At 50.3% G+C, this 17,983-nt stretch overlaps 1 protein-coding gene across 2 annotated transcripts in view; it reads right to left on the reverse strand.

Annotated features, from left to right (window-relative positions):
- Nucleotides 1–201: 201 nt before the first annotated feature.
- RANBP10 (RAN binding protein 10) overlaps nt 202–17,983 on the reverse strand; it is a 52,108-nt gene continuing 34,326 nt past the window's right edge. For both annotated transcript variants that reach the window (XM_005876411.2, XM_014547834.1), the window contains 11 exons: nt 16,254–16,421; nt 10,119–10,141; nt 8,343–8,527; nt 5,277–5,389; nt 3,720–3,828; nt 3,461–3,609; nt 3,059–3,266; nt 2,246–2,367; nt 1,600–1,745; nt 1,203–1,314; nt 202–737 (listed from right to left, as the gene is read on the reverse strand). In XM_005876411.2, the coding sequence (XP_005876473.2) occupies nt 607–737; nt 1,203–1,314; nt 1,600–1,745; nt 2,246–2,367; nt 3,059–3,266; nt 3,461–3,609; nt 3,720–3,828; nt 5,277–5,389; nt 8,343–8,527; nt 10,119–10,141; nt 16,254–16,421 (1,466 nt within the window). In that variant the 3' untranslated portion in view covers nt 202–606. The remainder of the gene's footprint in view (nt 738–1,202; nt 1,315–1,599; nt 1,746–2,245; nt 2,368–3,058; nt 3,267–3,460; nt 3,610–3,719; nt 3,829–5,276; nt 5,390–8,342; nt 8,528–10,118; nt 10,142–16,253; nt 16,422–17,983) is intronic.

A 17,983-nucleotide genomic window follows, 5' to 3' on the forward strand; every position in this document is an offset into this window, starting at 1 on the left:
TCCTTAAGCTGCAGCTGGGCCTGTAGCTCAACAAAGGGAAGCCTGAAATAAATCACTAGGCTGAGGTTACAGAGATGATTCTTTTTTAATGAGTTGGACTCAAATAAAAACATATGGTGTCTGGACAGCCTCACCCAAGAGGTGCTGGACCACTAACACTACGATAAATACTGTGTCTTTTTTAATATATATATATTAAAAATAATAAGCTATCACCAACTTGGATAGGCTTCATCACTAAATTAGCAGAAACCAGCTCAGCACAAACTCTCCAGAGATAAATACTGGTGGCTCAGTCAGGAGGAAAAAAATAAAGTTTAAAAAACTCCAACCCCTCTCAAAACAAAACCCCCATTTCAAAGTAGGCGCTACAAGAGAGTAACCAGCCAATACTGTGTCATAGGCCGCTGCATGTGGAGGTGGGTGTGGGGCAAGAGAGACTAAAGGTGGGAAAAAAGGATGGAAAAGAAAGGAAAAGAAGGTGAGGAGGCCAGGCAAGAGTGGACTCTGCCCATGGCTTTCAGGTCCCTGCGCCAGATGCCTATGGAGGGCCGGGCTCCAGCCCTGGGGCCAAGAGGGCCAAGTGGGGCCAGCCAGCACGGTCAGCTAGTGCAAGTAGTCGTCGACTCTGGCAAAGGAGCACGATCCCAGGCCCGCTCGGGCCATAAGCCGTAGACATTCAGATGCCTGGCCCAGGGCGAGCATCAGCGGGGGCTGCTTTGGCAGGTTTTGAGACTCTGTGGAAGAAAGACAAGGCCTGGTCACTGCCCTGCCCAGGGCTTGGGCCCAGATCAAAATTTCCTTGGGAACAGAAGGGTGTATGTGTGTGTGTGGGGGGGGGGGGGGGGTTTGAACAAAATCTCTTGAAACAGAGTGTTCACGTGTCTGTGTGTGTCCCAGCCACCAGGCCATGACCCTGCAGCCATGCCAGAAACCAGAGGACCTTTGCTTTCTTCAGAGCAATGGGCTGACCTGGGTCCACGGTCACAACCTGGGCCCATCACAATCTACTCAGTTAGGCGGAGGGAGGTAAGGATTTAGGTTCAGCCATGTCAGCCCAAGAGTCCTGTGGGCCACCAGAGAGCTCCTGGGTAGAGCTCAATGCCCTGATTTGGACAAACATCAGCAATTCCTAGGGAGAAGAGGGAGGGGGCCGCCCATGTACTCATGGGCAAGCTTCTATTTTTATTAGATCCACTTACCTAAAATAGCACTGTTGAGGGCAGCGCACACAGGCTCCCTCTGGATGGGGTCAAGCTGCTGGCCAACTGGGCAGCTCCAGGGGTCTGAGTATGCCAACAGGCTAAAAGCATCCTAAGGGACAGGGCACTCTTGAGAAGACTGTGGCACACACTATACACACACCTCTGTGACCCTCAGTGAGGGTACAACACACCCCATTGTTGGGTCAGGGAGGGTTGTGGCCTCCCTAGAGCCTAGAGAGGGTGGGATACACCCTGGATGTCCCATTTCCCGTTGCAGACTTGACTGGAGCCCACTCTGTCCTGGTGCTGCTGTCCCGAGGACCCTCCCAGAGTCACCATGCCTCCATTACCGAACGGGGGCCCTCTCTGGGTGAGGGCCTGACTTGTTCTGTACCTGCAGCATCTCCGTGTGGGCCAAATTCTTGCCATACTCCCTGCCCAGCTGCTCACTCAGTGCCTGCAACTCGCGGCCAAACAGGATTATCCTTTCTGTGGCAGCCTGGTTGCCCCCACAGAGCTGCCGCCGAGGATGCCCATCATCTGCACCCAGAGTCCAGCAGAGAACACATCAGGAGGAGTGAGGAGAGAAAGGGAGGACTTGAGGGAGGACACCAAAGAGAACATGGCAAGAAGGACCTTGGGGTGGGGGATACAGCTTCTGCCAGAGGCAAGTGAGGGCTGGGAGGAGCAGGTGGACCACCGTAGCTGAGGTGCTCTTAGTCCACCTAGCACATGCTCTGGGAGTCAGCACCAAAGCTTTCCCTCTCCCTACCCTGTACAGGTGCAGGGGGGCCCATAACAGTGCCCACTCTCACCAACTCCCTCTAGCCCCAAACGCAGGGGCCCTGGTCTTGGCAATAGGCCAGGGCCTTCCCACCTCAAGCATCCATTAATGACTGGCTAAGGAGGCAGTGAACTAGGTCTAGCTAGAGCCTCTCAAGCTGCCAAAGTCTGCCCATCCCAACCCCCTCCCAGGGGGAAGGGGCATCTGGACTGAGTGTTGCCGCCCATGGAACACCATGCTGGAGCACAGCCCTCACCCATGCTGGACTCATCGGTCTGCAGGTCCTCATGCTTATAGGCACCATTGACGATGCGCGTGGACATGCTCTCCAGCACACCATTGGGGTAATGCTCCGCCTCCATCTCCATCTCACTGTCGCTGTGGAGAAGGGTTGAGGTGGGAGTTGGCCAAGGTGATGTGGTTGCAGCAGCTTGTTTGGGCCTCCTATAGCTGTGCTGTGGGTGAACTGAGGGCTCCTAGGAGCATCAAAGGACAGCTCTGGCTTCCCAGGCTCCAACACTTGGCCCCTCCTGAGATACCAGCCAGAGGTCTGTCATCTGATTCTCACTCTTGTCCCAATGCTGCCTCTGTGACCCTCCCCTTGCTGACTCTCCTCCGAGTTGGCACACTCCTAATCAGCCCCCCACCTCCAAATGACAGGAGCCTGTGAGGCCCAACAGGCACCTCTTCGGGACCCAAACCCTAAGGCCACTTGTATCTGTAGCCTAAAATCCCTGCCTGCCCAACGTGGGTGATCACAAGCCAAGCCCAGTAAAAGTGCCTTCAGTATACGTTGGGGGTTCTAAGGCCTGGTCTCTCTGGGAGACCACATTCTCAGCCTGGCAGTGCAGGTGCCTCTGGATAAAGAGAGGACAGAGTAAAGCTGCAGTTGAATCATGGTAGGGCCAAAAGACGGAGCCAATGCCTGGCGGGTCAGCAGCTACTACTCCAGGTACAGACTGGGATGGAGGTGGAGGAGGAAGTGCAGGGGGCAGCACTCAAAAGACAGGCTGCAGTGGGCCCAAGTGGCACAGAGCAGAAGGCAGGAGGAAGAAGCTAAGACAGGCACCTGGTCTCTTGGTTACTGGTGCTGCTGTGGGGCTGGGACTTGGTGGAATCTGTTGAGTTGGACTCGGAATAATTGACGGAGGATGGGGACGAGGAGGAAGAGGAGGACGCGGAGGAGGACGAGGAGGAGCTGGGCGCGGGGTATTTACTGTGGTTCTGTTTGCTCTTGGAGGATGCGATGCCATTGCTGCAGCTGGGACTATCTGCACCTGTAAGCCAGGGAACATTCAGAAGAGGAGGGGCAACTTGCCATCAAGCAGGGCCCTGGGAATGACTATAGGGGTCCCATCTCCCTTCTCCCAAGTCCAGCAGTGAACCCTAAGCCCAGCCCAGGGAAGGGTATTGTAAGTGGACTTTCTTCTCCACACCAGTATTTCCCAGAGCCCTCTGGAGAGTGGCTGACCTGTGTTGTGCATGTGGGAACTACTGGGGCCGTGTCGGGGGCTGAGGCTGGGGGAGCCAGGGTAGCTGTCCTGGGACTTGGGGCTTCGGGAGCTCAAGCTGCGGACCTCACTGTCAGTCCCATTCACCATCTCCACAAACTGTCGGCACCTGCAGAGGGAGCGGAGCGGCACTGCTCTGGGCTTGGTCCGGGTTGCATGTTCCCACCACCATCTGAGCAGGGCTGGGCTATGGGGGAGCTGGTAGGCCCCAAAACTTACTTGAGCATGAAGAGCAGGTTGGGGTTGTGCTCTAGCAGCCCTGGGTAGAAGCGCTGTGTGGTCTCAATGGCCTCACCCACACGGCCCTCCAGTACCAACTTCTGGATCTCTGCAGAGAGCAAGAACACGGCAGTGAGAGGGGGGCTACAAATGGTCCTCACAGCTGCAGCCTGGAACTGCCAGCCCTGAGCACAGACCAGCGGCAGCCAGGTGGGCTGGCTCAGAGCGCTATGCCTGTTGAGATGCTCACAGAAGAGGCTGAAGAAAGAACCTGGCCATCCAGCCCCACAATAGACCCTGGTTTCTGCCAAGCGTTGGGAGTCCTCAAAGAATAAGAGGGAAAAACAGAGCAGGGACTCTCAGCCCAGCGGCAACAGGGTGAGTTTGGAGGCTTGTTCCTATGAAGTACAGGTCACCAGAGTCCTGGTTGGGGGAGGGGCACTGGCTGTTGGAACATGATGGGGGGATTGGCACCCAAGCAGTTCGGCGACCCTAGGAGCTCCTCTTCAGACAGATTTCTCTTTTCAGGCCTCACAGGGGAGGGGCAATGGAGGGCACTGGTTTCTGGGCCACAGCCCATGTCTTGGCAGTCTTCAGGGGCTGCAGCATGCTCCCTGCCAGGAGAGATCATCCTCCTCACACTGGCATCTCTGACGTTGACACCTCTCAGGCATCAGCATCTTGCTCTTGCCCTGGGGCCTGGTGCGTCTTGCTGGAGCGACTTCTGGGTCTGAGACTCTCATTCATAGATCCCAAGTCTGGGATCCCTTTCCGTCTGTCTGGATGGGTGTAACTTCTCTGGGAGACACAGACACATGCACATACACAGAGATGGCAGGCTCAGAGAGACGCAAGCAGGCACACACAGACACACATGTCCACACATACCCATTCTCCCTCACTCTTCTCTTCTCTTCCTATCTCTTTCCTGGGCCCTGTTCCTCTTTGTATAATACCCTCTTTCCATAAACGAGCCCCATAGTACACAGGCCAGTATGAACACCAGGAAAGCTTCCTTTGGCGCCTGCCTTTGGTTGTCTGCAAAGGGCAGGACCAAAGATGGGGAACAGAGACAGATGCTAACACAGCAGCCACTGAGCATCAGATTTCACACTGATTCCTTCAGTCCTCTCTATGGCCAGGAGAAGGCAGAACTACTAAAGTTGAGCAAATGGTGTGAAAGGAAGGACATTGGTCCATGATGCAAACATACTCTTGTCAGAAGACCATGAACAAGATGCTGAGTAGAAGCCAGGATTCAGGGGGAAGGAAGCACGGGGGGAGTGAGGTCCAGCCAGCCAGGCCAGCAGAGTGTGCGTTAGGGAGGTGGCACTGTGATATTCCCATTCTGCCAGACTGTCCATCTGGGCAGCGCTGTCTTGAAGGAGGGACAGAAGCAAGGCCTGGGGCTGGGTTGGGGCTCTGGGCTGGTCTCCTGGTGGTGAGGACCAGAGCTGAATGGAATCCTGGCAGGTTACTCAGGCTGGCATGAGCCAGGCAGCAGAGTTAGGGGCAGGTGAGGGAGGGAGGGAGAGGGGAGAGGAGAATCAACCTTACTTTGTCTGTTCTTTATGGACGCTTGCTCTTCCTGAATCGGGGTTTCAGTCATTCGGGCAAAAGCTGTGGCTGTGGCACAATACCCATGATGCACCAGGTAAGATGAGACCATGCTAGAAGAAAGAAAATGCTCAGGTGACACTCAAGAATTGCATTTCTCGTAGTTACCAAATAGTCACAGGGACGTAAAGTACAGCATAGGGAATACAGTCGATAATATTGTAATAACTGTGTATGGTATCAGGTGGGTACTTGAAATGTCAGGGGCATCACATTGTAAAGTATGCGACTGTCTAACCACTATGCTGGGCACCGGAAATTATACAAAATAATATTGAATGTAAACTGTAATTTTAAAATGTTAAAAAAAAGAAAAAAAGAACTGCATTTCTCACTGACCACCTGATGAGACAATTTCCCTGTTAGGTCTTCCCTCAACACATCTTAGAGGTGCAACTTCCACAGAATGAGAACAAAGAGGTTAAAACAAAAATGAAAACTTCCCCCAGTGCTTATGCAGTCAGGCTGGGCTGGGGCGGGTCACATCTGTCCTCACGGCTGGAGGAGTGGCTGCAGTTTCTCTGGGATATGCTGCCCACACGTGGTCAAGCACGGTAACAAAAGCACACACACCATCTTAGAGCAGCAGCTGCCTGCTGTGAAATGCGGCAAGTCCAGAGATGGTCAACAGTCCCTGAGGGCTTCCTGGAAAGGCAGCCTGCCAAGCGGTCTGGCAGCTGCCCAGCCAGGGAGAATGCACGCCACGTGCATACCTTCTACAGACACAGGAGCTCCTCTGTGGGCTGCCCTACGTGCCTGGCAGGAACATTCTAGCTCACCAGGCAAACTTGGCCCTCAGGGGTGCTGGCTCTAAAGGGTCAAGAGGAGCTAACCCACGAATAAGTTACTCCTCATAGGTCACAATTCAGGGCCCTGGGAAGCCAAGATAACAGGCAACAACGTGGCCAATAGGAGCACAATCTTTGGAAAATAGTCCTGAGAAGCCCAAGGCCCAGCAGCCGTTTAATCCCACGTGTGCGTGAACACACATGTAGAGAAGAAGGAAGAGCCCTCACAGGTGATGTGTAGAGGAGGTGAATATCTTGGCTTGTGCATGTGACAAATGGCACTATTACAGTTGCCAGACACATGTCTGAAGGGCTGTCATGAGGAAGGCACAGAAGTCTGTGTGCCCCTTGTGTTTCAGGGGGGTAAATGAGATGATATACATAAAGTGCCCAGCACAAAGTAAGAAGTCAATAAATACAGCCTCTTATTATGAAATTATGTATCTTAAGGCTATATTCTAAGTAATAATTCTTTTTTTAAAAAATATTTTTTTGATTTCAGAGAGGGAGAGAAAGATAGAAAAATCAATGACGAGAGATAATCATTGATTGGCTGCCTCTTGCACGCCCCACACTGAGGATCAAGCCCGCAACCCAAGCATGTGCTCCAACTGGGAATTGAACCATGACCTCCTGGTTCATAGGAAGACGCTCAACCACTGAGCCACGCCAGCTGGGCAGTAATAATTCTTATATTTTATTATAAACACACCGGCAAAATTTTTTGATGACACATGTTTGGGACGATACTAAAATGTCCAGTCACTTTGATTCAATAATTCCACTACTTGAAAGGGCACCAAGAAAATAATCTTTTTTCTAAAATGATTTTATTGACTTGAAAGAGAGACAGGAAGGGAGAGGAAGAGATAGAAAACATCAAGGAGAGAGAAACATTGATCCACTGCCTCCTGCATGTCCCCTACTGGGGATGGAGCCACAACCTGGGCATGTGCCCTGACTGGAATCGAACCATGACCTCCTGGTTCAAGAGTTGACGCTCAACCACTGAGCAATACCAGCCAGGCAAAAAAATCATCTTAATTAAGAAAAACTCAATGTACAAAAGGGTTATCTACACAAGCAAAACACAGAAATTAACCTGAACCTCCTACCAAGGGAAGCCAGTCAAGGAGCTTGTAGCAAAATTTGTCTCCTAGATAATATAGCCATTAACAATGTCCATAAAACGAACACAAGTTATATGCAGGTGTTGGCAAATACTACCTATGAACACACACAGGCACACAGATACACACATGTAAACAAGTACACCCACGTGCTGAGCCCAGGCCCTGTAAGCTGAGAGTATCAGTCCCGCCCCCACACAGCTGGGGCAGCTCCGCCTCTCCCTTTGCCCATCCCAGCAAGCGTGCTGCAGGGACAGGCACTGAGCTGGCCCTCAGAGGATGAGCTTCCCCTTAGCTCTGGGGGCTGGGAACAAAACGGAGCAGTGCTGCTCTTCCTGAGAAGGGTCTGGCCACCTCGCCCTACCTCAGCTCTCCCTAGGGCTTGGCTCAATTTCAATCCCTCAAGAAAGGAAAACTACACAAAGAACCCAACCCAAGGGACCACGGCTAGTGGAAGCCTAGCCCTTCACTGCCTATCCTTGGGAGCCAAGCTAACAAGCTAACCCTCCTCCTGGCAGAGTGGGTACTGGTCATTGCCTCACTCAGGCCTGCAACTGGTAAGTGGAAGAGAGACCCAAACCTGACCTCCCTTGGGATTCTCAGCAAGACTGGCCTCCAGGACAGCCTGGGAATTAATCAGCCAAGAGCTGGCTAGACTGTCTTCCTGCCACCACTGACATGGATGCCTGACCCTGAAAAGTGACCTCAGGCCAGAATTATGGCATGATAGATACTCCCTAAGGTGAAAATAAATCTACAGAGGAAGAAACCAGATGGCATCCTAGGACATCCTCTGCAAAATCACCCGGGGAGGCAAAACAGCCCTGCTGGTGATATTACATATGGAGCCATGAGATCCAGTTGGGGGGCAGGGGGAAAAGGTTTAATTAACAGGAGATCTGGAGAACTGAATGGGAGCCACCCATCAGATAAGAGGGAAGCAGAACAGCAGCAGGCAGAGTCGTCTGGGAGAGCTTTCAGGAAGGAAACTACCCACTGGAGTTCATAAGAGCAGTACAGGGGCCTACAGGACAGTGAGGCCCCTGGGATGGGGCAGGGCTGGGTAAGGGCAGGAGCAGGGCACTCACTTCTGTAGCACCGCCTGCCACTCGCCAAGCCGGGCACTGATGGGGAAGCAGTGGACAGTGCCCTGGACCTTGGCACGCCACTCCCGCATGTAGTCCTCAATGTCAAACAGGAAGGGCTGCTGCCCAAAGTTGGCGTCCACAATCTCCCCAGGTGTCTGCAGGCCTACGGTGGGGTAGAGGTTGGCCTGAGGAGGAGAATGAAATGTCAGTCAGGCCGTGAGGGCAGTGGGGCGGCAGGCCTCGCCTCGCCTCCGGGGCAGAGCAAGAACACAGGGATTGGCTCCCACAGGCTGCTGCTCTGGCTGTGAGAGAACTGCAGCAAGGCTGGAGGTGGCAGCGCTGAGCCACATTCTGCCCACCTCCCTACCAGACACTCGTCCCCAAAACTTGAGGGAAAAAGCAAAAGCAAAGCAAGCCAGGCCCCACATGGAGTCTCCTTCCCTACATCAGAGGCTATGGTGTTCCCCAAAGCCCAAGGCCCAAGGCCCCTCTTCGGGACTCAGCCAGGGCACAGCAAGGCAGGTGGGCTCCATGACCCTGAAGATGTGTGTGCCTGTGAAGATCTGCTGCAGGCATGGGTTACAGCTCTTCTCAGAAAGAGCCAGGACCAAGGATCCCTTTGCCACAAAAAACGGGTATATGAGGGGGCAGGAAGAGACAGGGGGAGGCAGGAAAGGAGGGGAGGAAGAGGAGAGCATGGCGAAAGGAGTTAGGTGGTTTAAACCCCCTAACGCTGGCAAAGTGCAAAGAGAAGCCACTGCCCTTCCTGTCAGACTCATAAAGAGGATCTTCAGGCCACTGAGGTTTGGGCATGTCCCTCCGTGGGTGTGGGGCTCCCTGCTTTCTATCTATCCCCTGCCATGACCAGCTTCTGCCCGGCCACTCCCTCACTCGGTGCCCCCTGTGGCGCCCCACTACTACTGACCACATTCATGTCTGGCTGTTGCATGTCACGTCTCCACAACTAGACTCTTCCCTAGTCAGGATTCTCCTCCTGTCTATTCACTTTGCCCTTTCTGAAGCCTTCAGGCAGCAGGAAAGGATTCTGATCCACAGACAAGAGGTTCTAACAGGATCCTGGTGCTGCCGTCTGGGCTTCACAGATCACAAGGCCCCAGGATCCCAAAGCAGCCACCGGAGTCAGCAAACCCTTCCTCCTTCCAGAACACGGCCAGGGCAAACAGAGCAAGGAGCCAGGCTCCCAGCATCTGGGTGGAAGTCTGCATAGGATGAGGCCCATGATGACAATTAATAAAGGGGTGCAGGAGGTGATGATGAGCCCTGAACTGAGGCAGCAGGAAACCTCACCCTTTTCCAAGAAGAGAAAACCCCACAACGCTCACCTCCCTGGCTGATGCAAGGTAGCAGGTTCAAGTTCCCTAGGGCACTGGCTTTCCTCAGGGGTCTCTGATGGGAATTCACAGGGACCTAACAGTTCAGGAATAATTCTCTACACTCTGCACCCCAATCCACTGGCTGTAAGTCACAGAACTGGCTCAGACCATCTGAGCCATGGGGCCACCCTCATCTCCCCCCCATCCCCAGCAGTCCTTGGAAATGCCACAAATCACTGCACCTGGTAAGAGTCATGGAGTAAGACCAGCCCTCGCTACTGGAGAAAGGCAAGCAGGTACCCCCTACTGGTACCCTCAAGTAGACAACACAGTCCATATCCCTGGGTGGGGAAAGGGGAGACTTCACACCCTTCACTTCCTGGTACCACCATAATTAAGCCCCCAAAAGCCCAAAGAGGGGCGAACCAATGGTAATACTCACCGGGAGATCTGTGAAGGCTATACCTGTGGAGGGAAAGAAACAGTCATGAGCTCTCAGGCGGTCCATCACAATAACTGGGGAGGGGCTGGTCACCACATCTACCCTATGATGGAGGCCAAGCACATGCTAGGGCCTGAGAGTTTTAGAGCCTCGCCTTCCCTTTGCTGGATGGCCCGGCCAGAAGTGACGTCAGATCGATACTTAAATATTTGGCCCTGGCCAGTGTGTCCCAGTTGGTTGAGCGTCATCCCGTGCACCAAAATGTCACCAGTTCGATTCCAGATCAGGGCACATATCCAGGTTATAGTTTCCATCCCAGTCAGGGTGTGTACTGGATGGAGGCAACTGATCAATGTCTGTCCGTCTGTCTGTCTCTCTCCCCCCCCCCCCCTTCCTCTCTCCAAAATCAATAAAAACATATTAAAAAATATTTGTCTACAGTGCTTCTATTCTCTCAGGAAAAGCCCACTAGAAAAGACTAAAACCCAAATGATCTACCCCTGAGGCCTGATCCTTCTCTTGACCCAACACATATTGATGGAAACCTACTGATCCTCATACCAACCCTGGGAAGCAGACTTACTTATCCTTATTTTACAAATGAGGAAAGAAAACCTCAGAGGCTAAATGATTTGCCAATAGTCATAAAATTAGCAGAAATGGTAGGGCTGAACTCAGTGCTAGTCTGACACTCCAAAATCATCTCTAAGCTGACAGCACTGGAGACAGTGAGGGTGGTGGCTGCCCATTTCCAGCCCATACCCATCCAGAGTCCCCAGAGCTTCCCAAGGCAACAAAGCCCAGCTTAACACTGGCCTGTGTACCCTCTGAACCCTCCTGTCAAGAGAAGAGGTTGTGTTTCCAGGGACCTCAGCCTGAACCAGAAGTGAGGGTGGAGGAGAACAGGACCCCAAATATATGAGCAGGAGAGGCCTCAGAATATCCACCAGAGCACTCATGTTCTACAGATTGAAAAGCGACAGAGCCAAAGGAGACTGTCCTGAGGACTCATAACCTTCCCATTTTTTTTTTATTTTAGATAAATTCTTACTACCTTTTAGAAACTCCTGAGCTCTTGCCCTGAAAGGTTTTCAAACCACTGACTCTTTAGAAGTCCTAGTCTGCTTTCCCAACAGCACCCAGAAAAGAAACTGAAACCCCGAAAGGTTCTAACCATAGGTCTCCCAGTAAACCTGGAGCCAGAATACTGCCAGCTAGCCAATGCATATCACATGCTTCCTCTGTGCTGGGCACTGGGCTCAGTGTTTAACAAGAAACCATTTAGGCCGAAACCGGTTTGGCTCAGTGGATAGAGCATCGGCCTGTGGACTGAAAGGTCCCAGGTTCGATTCCGGTCAAGGGCATGTACCTTGGTTGCGGGCACATTCCCAGTGGGAGATGTGCAGGAGGCGGCTGATCGATGTTTCTCTCTCATCGATGTTTCTAACTCTCTATCTCTCTCCCTTCCTCTCTGTAAAAAATTAATAAAATATATTTAAAAAAAAAGAAAAAAAGAAACCATTTAGGCCTGGCCGGTGTAGCTCAGTTGGTGGGGCATCATCCTGTGCACCGAAAGGTTGCTGGTTCAATTCCGGGTCAGGGCACATGCCTGGGTTGTAGGCTTGATCCCCAGTAGGGGGCATGCTGAAGGCAGCCAACTGATGCTTCGCTCTCACATCGATGTTTCTTTCTTTCCCTTTCCTTTCCTCTCTCTCTAAACCATTTACTTCTCAGAACCTTGGAAGGTGTACATTCTCTCTGACACTAGTTTACAGATGAAAAAATCAAGGTGTAGAGAGATTGTTTACATTCTTTGTGGGGCTACTTTGCTCCGCAGTGAATGAAGCTCATAAACTCCATGATCTGCCTACCTGAGGCCACTTCTGAGCCCCACAGGCAGAGTGAGCAGTCACAGAGCTGGCAGAATGAAATCTAGGAGCTCCTCTGAACCCAGGAGACCTCAACATCCACCTCCCAGGTCTGCATGGGAGCTGCCCGCATGGATCTCAGTATGGCCAGGCTGCTGTTGCTGTACCCCCTGCTCCTGGAGGAGGCCCACAGAACACTGGAAGAAGGGGAAGTTCAGGCTCCATCAGTTATCTGTAGTGTGACCTTTGGCAAACTGAAAAAAAGAGGGTAACACTAATTCTGACACCTCAAGAGAGAAACTGAGATACTTTGTGAAAGCTGCTCATCTGGCCCTAGCCAGTTTGGCTCAGTGGATAAAGCATAAGTGGGCGGGCTGAAGAGTCCCAGATATGTACCTCGTTTTCAGGCTCCTCTCCTGGTCGGAGTGTGTGCAGGAGGCAACCAATCGATGTATTTCTCTCACATCGATATTTCTCTGTTTTTTCCTCTTTCTTCCACTCTCTCTAAAAATCAATGGGAAAATATCCTACGGTGAGGATTAACAAGAGAAAAAAACACACCTGTCTACCTGAAGAAAAGCTGCTTCATGAACTATGAGGTCTGTGTACAATTTGACTGCAGTTGTGCCACCAGGTGAGGCAACTGCCACACTTCTGGGCAAAGAATGGCCTACCCAGGCTTACCCAGCTCTGTCTATGGCACTCAGGAAGGACAAGACCTTGAAGTGCTTCCAGGAGGATGAGGACAGAGGCAACTCCACCCCCTATTACACTGGAAAAGATCTCTGGGAGCCTCTGCAAGGCCACTGAGATGAAAACATCTGGGCTGGCCCACAGGAAGAAGGTCCAAGAAAAGGTCCAGGATGCAAACAAGACACTCTAATTTTTTTTTTTTTTTTTTTTTTTAAATATATTTCTTTATTGATTTCAGAGAGGAAGGGAGAGGGAGAGAGAGATAGAAACACCAATGATGAGAGAGAATCATTGATCGGCTGCCTCCTGCACACCCCCCACTGGGGATCGAGCCCGCAACCCAGGCATGTGCCCTTGGCCGGAATCGAACCTGGGACCCTTCAGTCTGCAGGCTGACGCTCTATCCACTGAGCCAAGCCGGCCAGGGCGACACTCTAATTTTTTGATGAGAAGTGCCTTGAGACAAACAGACATAGGTCAGGGTTCAATGAGACTGAGGGTATAAAGAACCTGTGAAAGCCCAGCCGGTGTGGATCCCCAGTGGGGGGTAGTGGGGAGCGTGCAGGAAGTAGCCGATAGGTGATTCTTTGTCATCACTGATGTTTCTCTCTCTCTCTCTCTCCCTTTCCCTTCCTCTCTGAAATCAATACAAGTATATTTTAATTAAAAAAACAACAAAACCGATGGGAGAGCACAGAGCTGGATAAAAATGACTCTGCAAGTACTAGTACACCAACTACTTGTGGATGAGCCATCAGTCTCCTGTCTCCATTCGCCTGCTCATTCACCCATCTGTCAAGTATCTGCTGAGACCTCCCAGGAGCTCGGCCTTGTGACAGGCACTAGGAAACCAGCTGCAAGCCTGGCCCTAAAAGTTCTGCAAGAGAGATGGCATGCAACTAATAATTACACAGACAACTGATCAATGCCATAAAGGGAGAGTGCTGTGATAGAGGACAATAAAATAAATGAAATAAAGGGGGAGGCCAGGAAACATCATTCTTCTCTAAAGGGGAAAAGGTTCTGAGGTCAGAGAGCAGTGATTGGTTCATTGATTCTGCGTGAGATTCTGAAGCACATTTATTGATAAGCTGGCTTGTGAAAAGGAAACAAGGTCATTAGAAGAGTCACCAAGTAGTCTATCACTCCAAGTTCATTGCCTTTCTATTAAATTTGATGATCTAGAAAATGCAGGGGACAGGTGATATCATCTTTAGTAAGGTCTCAGTACTATCCTTGTGGACAAGATAGAAAAATATGAGTTTCAAAATAACATAAAGTGATTCTTGAATGGTTGGTGTCTACCCCGAACAAGCTATAGGCTAAAGGGCTCAAGTCTTACCCTTGTTATCTTCCAATTTTTTAATATCTTAACAAAAATACACATAAACAAATTTATCAAATTTTAGGTTAATGCAATGCTGAAAAGAATATTTGAGATAGAACAAATATGACCATAGAAGATCTTGACAGGCTGAAAAAATAGACAATATATCCCTAATAACAAGATTATGTGAGGTCTTGCATGGGGTCTATACAAAGCATGCACTAGGAAGATGACTTTTTAAAAACAGTGTGAGGGTTTGGACTGACATTAAGGTAGCCCTAAACTCCTTATGGGCCTGGGGACCTGACAGACAAAGAGTTCATGGACCCTGGTACTCATTTAGGGCCCAGAGGGAGGTGCAGATACACAGGAGACAGCAGGGTATACCTCAAAATGTGGTTCCTACAGCCAGGTGGACCAAGGTGTGGACAAGCTGGAAGAATGTAAAGAAGGCAGGAATCCAGAGCAGAAGGGACTGGGCCTGGCTACAGAGGGTGTTCTTTACCCAAGACTGAGAATCCACAGCAGTGACCCCTGGGATTGTGACAGCAGAAAAACCAAGAGCCAGGAAATAGCTGAAGTCAGAAAACAAAGTGGGGAGTGAGGAGCCATCTTGAGACCTTGGCCTTCTCCTCCAGCTGCTAGCTCCTCACCAGCAGGATATCAGCAACTGTAGCAAGGTGGCCATGAATTTCAGAGGAGTTTCTCTGATGTGCACCTGAGTCACCTAAGCAGCGCCGGTGCAATGCTCTCGATGCCCACTCTGGACTGTGGCATCTGACTGCCTTGTTGAGGAATGCTGGCTCCTGATCACTCAGCCCAGCCACCAGCAAACCCCATTTCCAACAGGTCCCTTGATTCTGCCTGGGCTCAGCTCCTGGAAAAGCCACAGAAGGGCTGTGGGGAGTGGCAACCCCCTTTTAACTGCCCCTTAAGCCAAGGGAAGTGGTTCTCCTAGGAGTTGAGTTCCAAGTAAAACACCCAACTTTTTTCCTGGCAAGGCCTGTGGCTGGTATGGTTCTGCCAAATCAGAGATCTCTGCAAACACAGGCAGGAAGGCCCAGACGTTAGGCACCACCGCAGTTCCACTCCTCTCACTCAGGGCCAAATACCAGTCAGTCCTCGGGCAAGTCATCAGGATAGCCAGCCTCCCGCTCTCTCAAGTTCTAACCCTAAATTTCCACACGTGTACAGGATTGTTCTTCCAAGGGACCCTCCAGGGCCCCATCACCCTCCACGGATTGCTGCTCCTCCTGGGTTCCTAATCCCAGTTGATATCACCACGAATCCAGCCACTTTCCCATCTGCCCTTCTTACTAAGGCACCCCACCTGTCACTAAGACCTGCCGGGCCACCCCTGTTCCCACTTCCTGCACCCATCACCACTGCCTTGCCTCAGGCTACCTGCCTCTTCTGTTGGCCCTTACGCCCATCAGTCCACCCTTCTCAGTTTCACCAAAGGGACCTTTTTATTTTTATTTTTTTTAAATATATTTTTATTGATTTCAGAGAGGAAGGGACAGGGAGAGAGAGATAGAAACATCAATAATGAGAGAATCATTGATCAGCTGCCTCCTGCATGCCCCCTACTGGGGGAATTGAGCCCGCAACCAGGTCATATGCCCTTGACTGGAATCGAACCTGGGAACCTTCAGTTCGCAGGCTGACACTCTATCCACTGAGCCAAACCAGCTAGGGCCAAAAGGACCTTTTCAAATTTAAGTCTGTCCAGGTTGCTGTCTATTAACCATAAACAGGTTGAAAGAGACCTGGCCCCATCTGACTCCAGCCTGTCTGTTTACCTCCTGACCCAGAACAGCCCTCAATATTGCTCCACAGCAAACATCGCCCTGAGTGCCAGAAGGGCAGTCCAAAGTCTGGGCCCAGGCCAGGGGCATGCAAACCATTACCAATCAAGTATGTATTTGGGACCCTCAAACTTCTCACCAACCCCAAACCCTGCTCCAACAAATATCACACAGGCCAGGAGCATGACCACGACAATGCTGCTCTCTCAGCCCTGAACCTGGGCTTGATAGATGATCCTAAATGGATGGATTAACAGAGAGAATGCCCATGCTACCCTCCCTTCACCTTGCAGGCTCCAGTGCCTGGAAATGGCTGCAGTTCCCCAGAGCTCAGCAGAGGATCTGTAACACTGCTTTGGCTTCAAAGCTTGCCCTTGGGCCTCTCACCAACCAAAGTGGCTCCACAGAGCAAACCCTCCAAAGTCCCCTATGTACCCACCAAGGCTGTGGCCATTCTTGGTGTAGAAGCAGGTGCTGTTGATGAGGTTGACACAGCAGCCAATCACGTCTCCTGTGGTGAATGTGGGACCATAGGGCTGACCAGTCCCCGAGGAGCAGAAGGAATGCCCATCATCTCCATGGTAACCATAGGAATGTTTATCCCAACCTGTGGGAGAAGAGAGCAGTCACAGCTGAGTAGAGGTACTTGAGAGAAGCAAGACAGCCACAGAAGCTCACCCAGGTCCGAACTCCTCTCCCCAGCCTGCCACCACCGCCTCAGTCAGCATTCTTGGCCTCTCACAGAGCGGCTGTGGACAGGGTCTGGCTGTGCCAAATGAGCAGTGAGTCCAGCAGCTCACTACCCCTGAGGAGCTGAGGCAGCCCTACTGAAGAAGCACCCCAAGCTGTGGTTAGCAGGAACCACATGAGTGACCTGGAAGGGACTTACTGGAAGTCCGTACAACAAGAAGATGGGTCAGGGAAAGTCTCAAGGAGAGGGGGCTTGAAATGAGCTCTGTGGTGTATCATGGTGGGTTAAAAAAATTTTTTTTTATACTTGACCTTAGCCAAAAGGCCAAGAAGTGATGAAAAAAGTATTTTTTAATTGAAATATAATTTACATGTAATGAGATTCTCCCATTTCATTTTTTAATTTTTTTAATATATATTTTATTGATTTTTTACAGAGAGGAAGGGAAAGAGATAGAGAGTTAGAAACATTGATGAGAGAGAAACATCGATCAGCTGCCTCCTGCACACCTCCTACTGGGGATGTGCCCGCAACCAAGGTACATGCCCTTGACCGGAATCGAACCTGGGACCTTTCAGTCCACAGGCCGACGCTCTATCCACTGAGCCAAACCGGTTTCGGCGAGATTCTCCCATTTTAACTGACAGTTCAATTAAGTTTTAACAGATTTTAACAATGTTGACACGTTACCACCACCACTATCAAGATATAGAACATTTCCATCACTCCAAAAAGTTTCCTCCTACCTCTTTGCAGTCAATCCCCCTCCACCTACCCCCAGTCCCTGATTTGTTCCTATGGTCTTGCCTTTCCAGATGTAATAGAAATGAAATCACAGAATATGGAGTATCTTGTGACTAGTTTTTTTTCCATTTAGTATAATGCATTTGAGATTCATCTACATTGTTAGTTGTACCAGTATTTTGTTTCTCTTTACTGCTGAGTAGTACGCCACTATATGGATATACCACAGTTTGTCTATCCATTCACTAGTTGATGACATCTGAGTCATTTCCAATTTTGGCTATTATGAATAAAACCAATACATATTTACATACAGACATGTGTTTTTATTTCTCTTGGGTAAATACCCAGAAGTGGCTACTGCTGGATTATAAGATAAGTACATGTTTAACTTGATAACAAACTGCCAAACTGTTTTCCAAAGTGGCTATACTGGTTTGCTTTCCCACAAGCAATGTAAATGAGTTCCACATTTTCATCAGCACTTGATATTGTCAGTTGTCTTTGTTTTCTTCTTTTTCTTTTAGCCAATTTAATAGGTTTTTAATACCATTTTGGCTTTAATTTGCATTTTCCCATTGACCAAGGATGTTAAGCATTTTTTGATATACTTATTTACCTTTGGTTTATTAGAAAATTATTGAACTGTCTGTTTAAAATTTAACTTTTTATTTATTTATTTATTTATTTATTTTTAAAAAAATATTATAATAAGTATTACAAAGGGTATTACA

Source organism: Myotis brandtii, unplaced genomic scaffold (assembly GCF_000412655.1).
Source record: "Myotis brandtii unplaced genomic scaffold, ASM41265v1 scaffold486, whole genome shotgun sequence".
Lineage (NCBI taxonomy): Eukaryota > Metazoa > Chordata > Mammalia > Chiroptera > Vespertilionidae > Myotis > Myotis brandtii.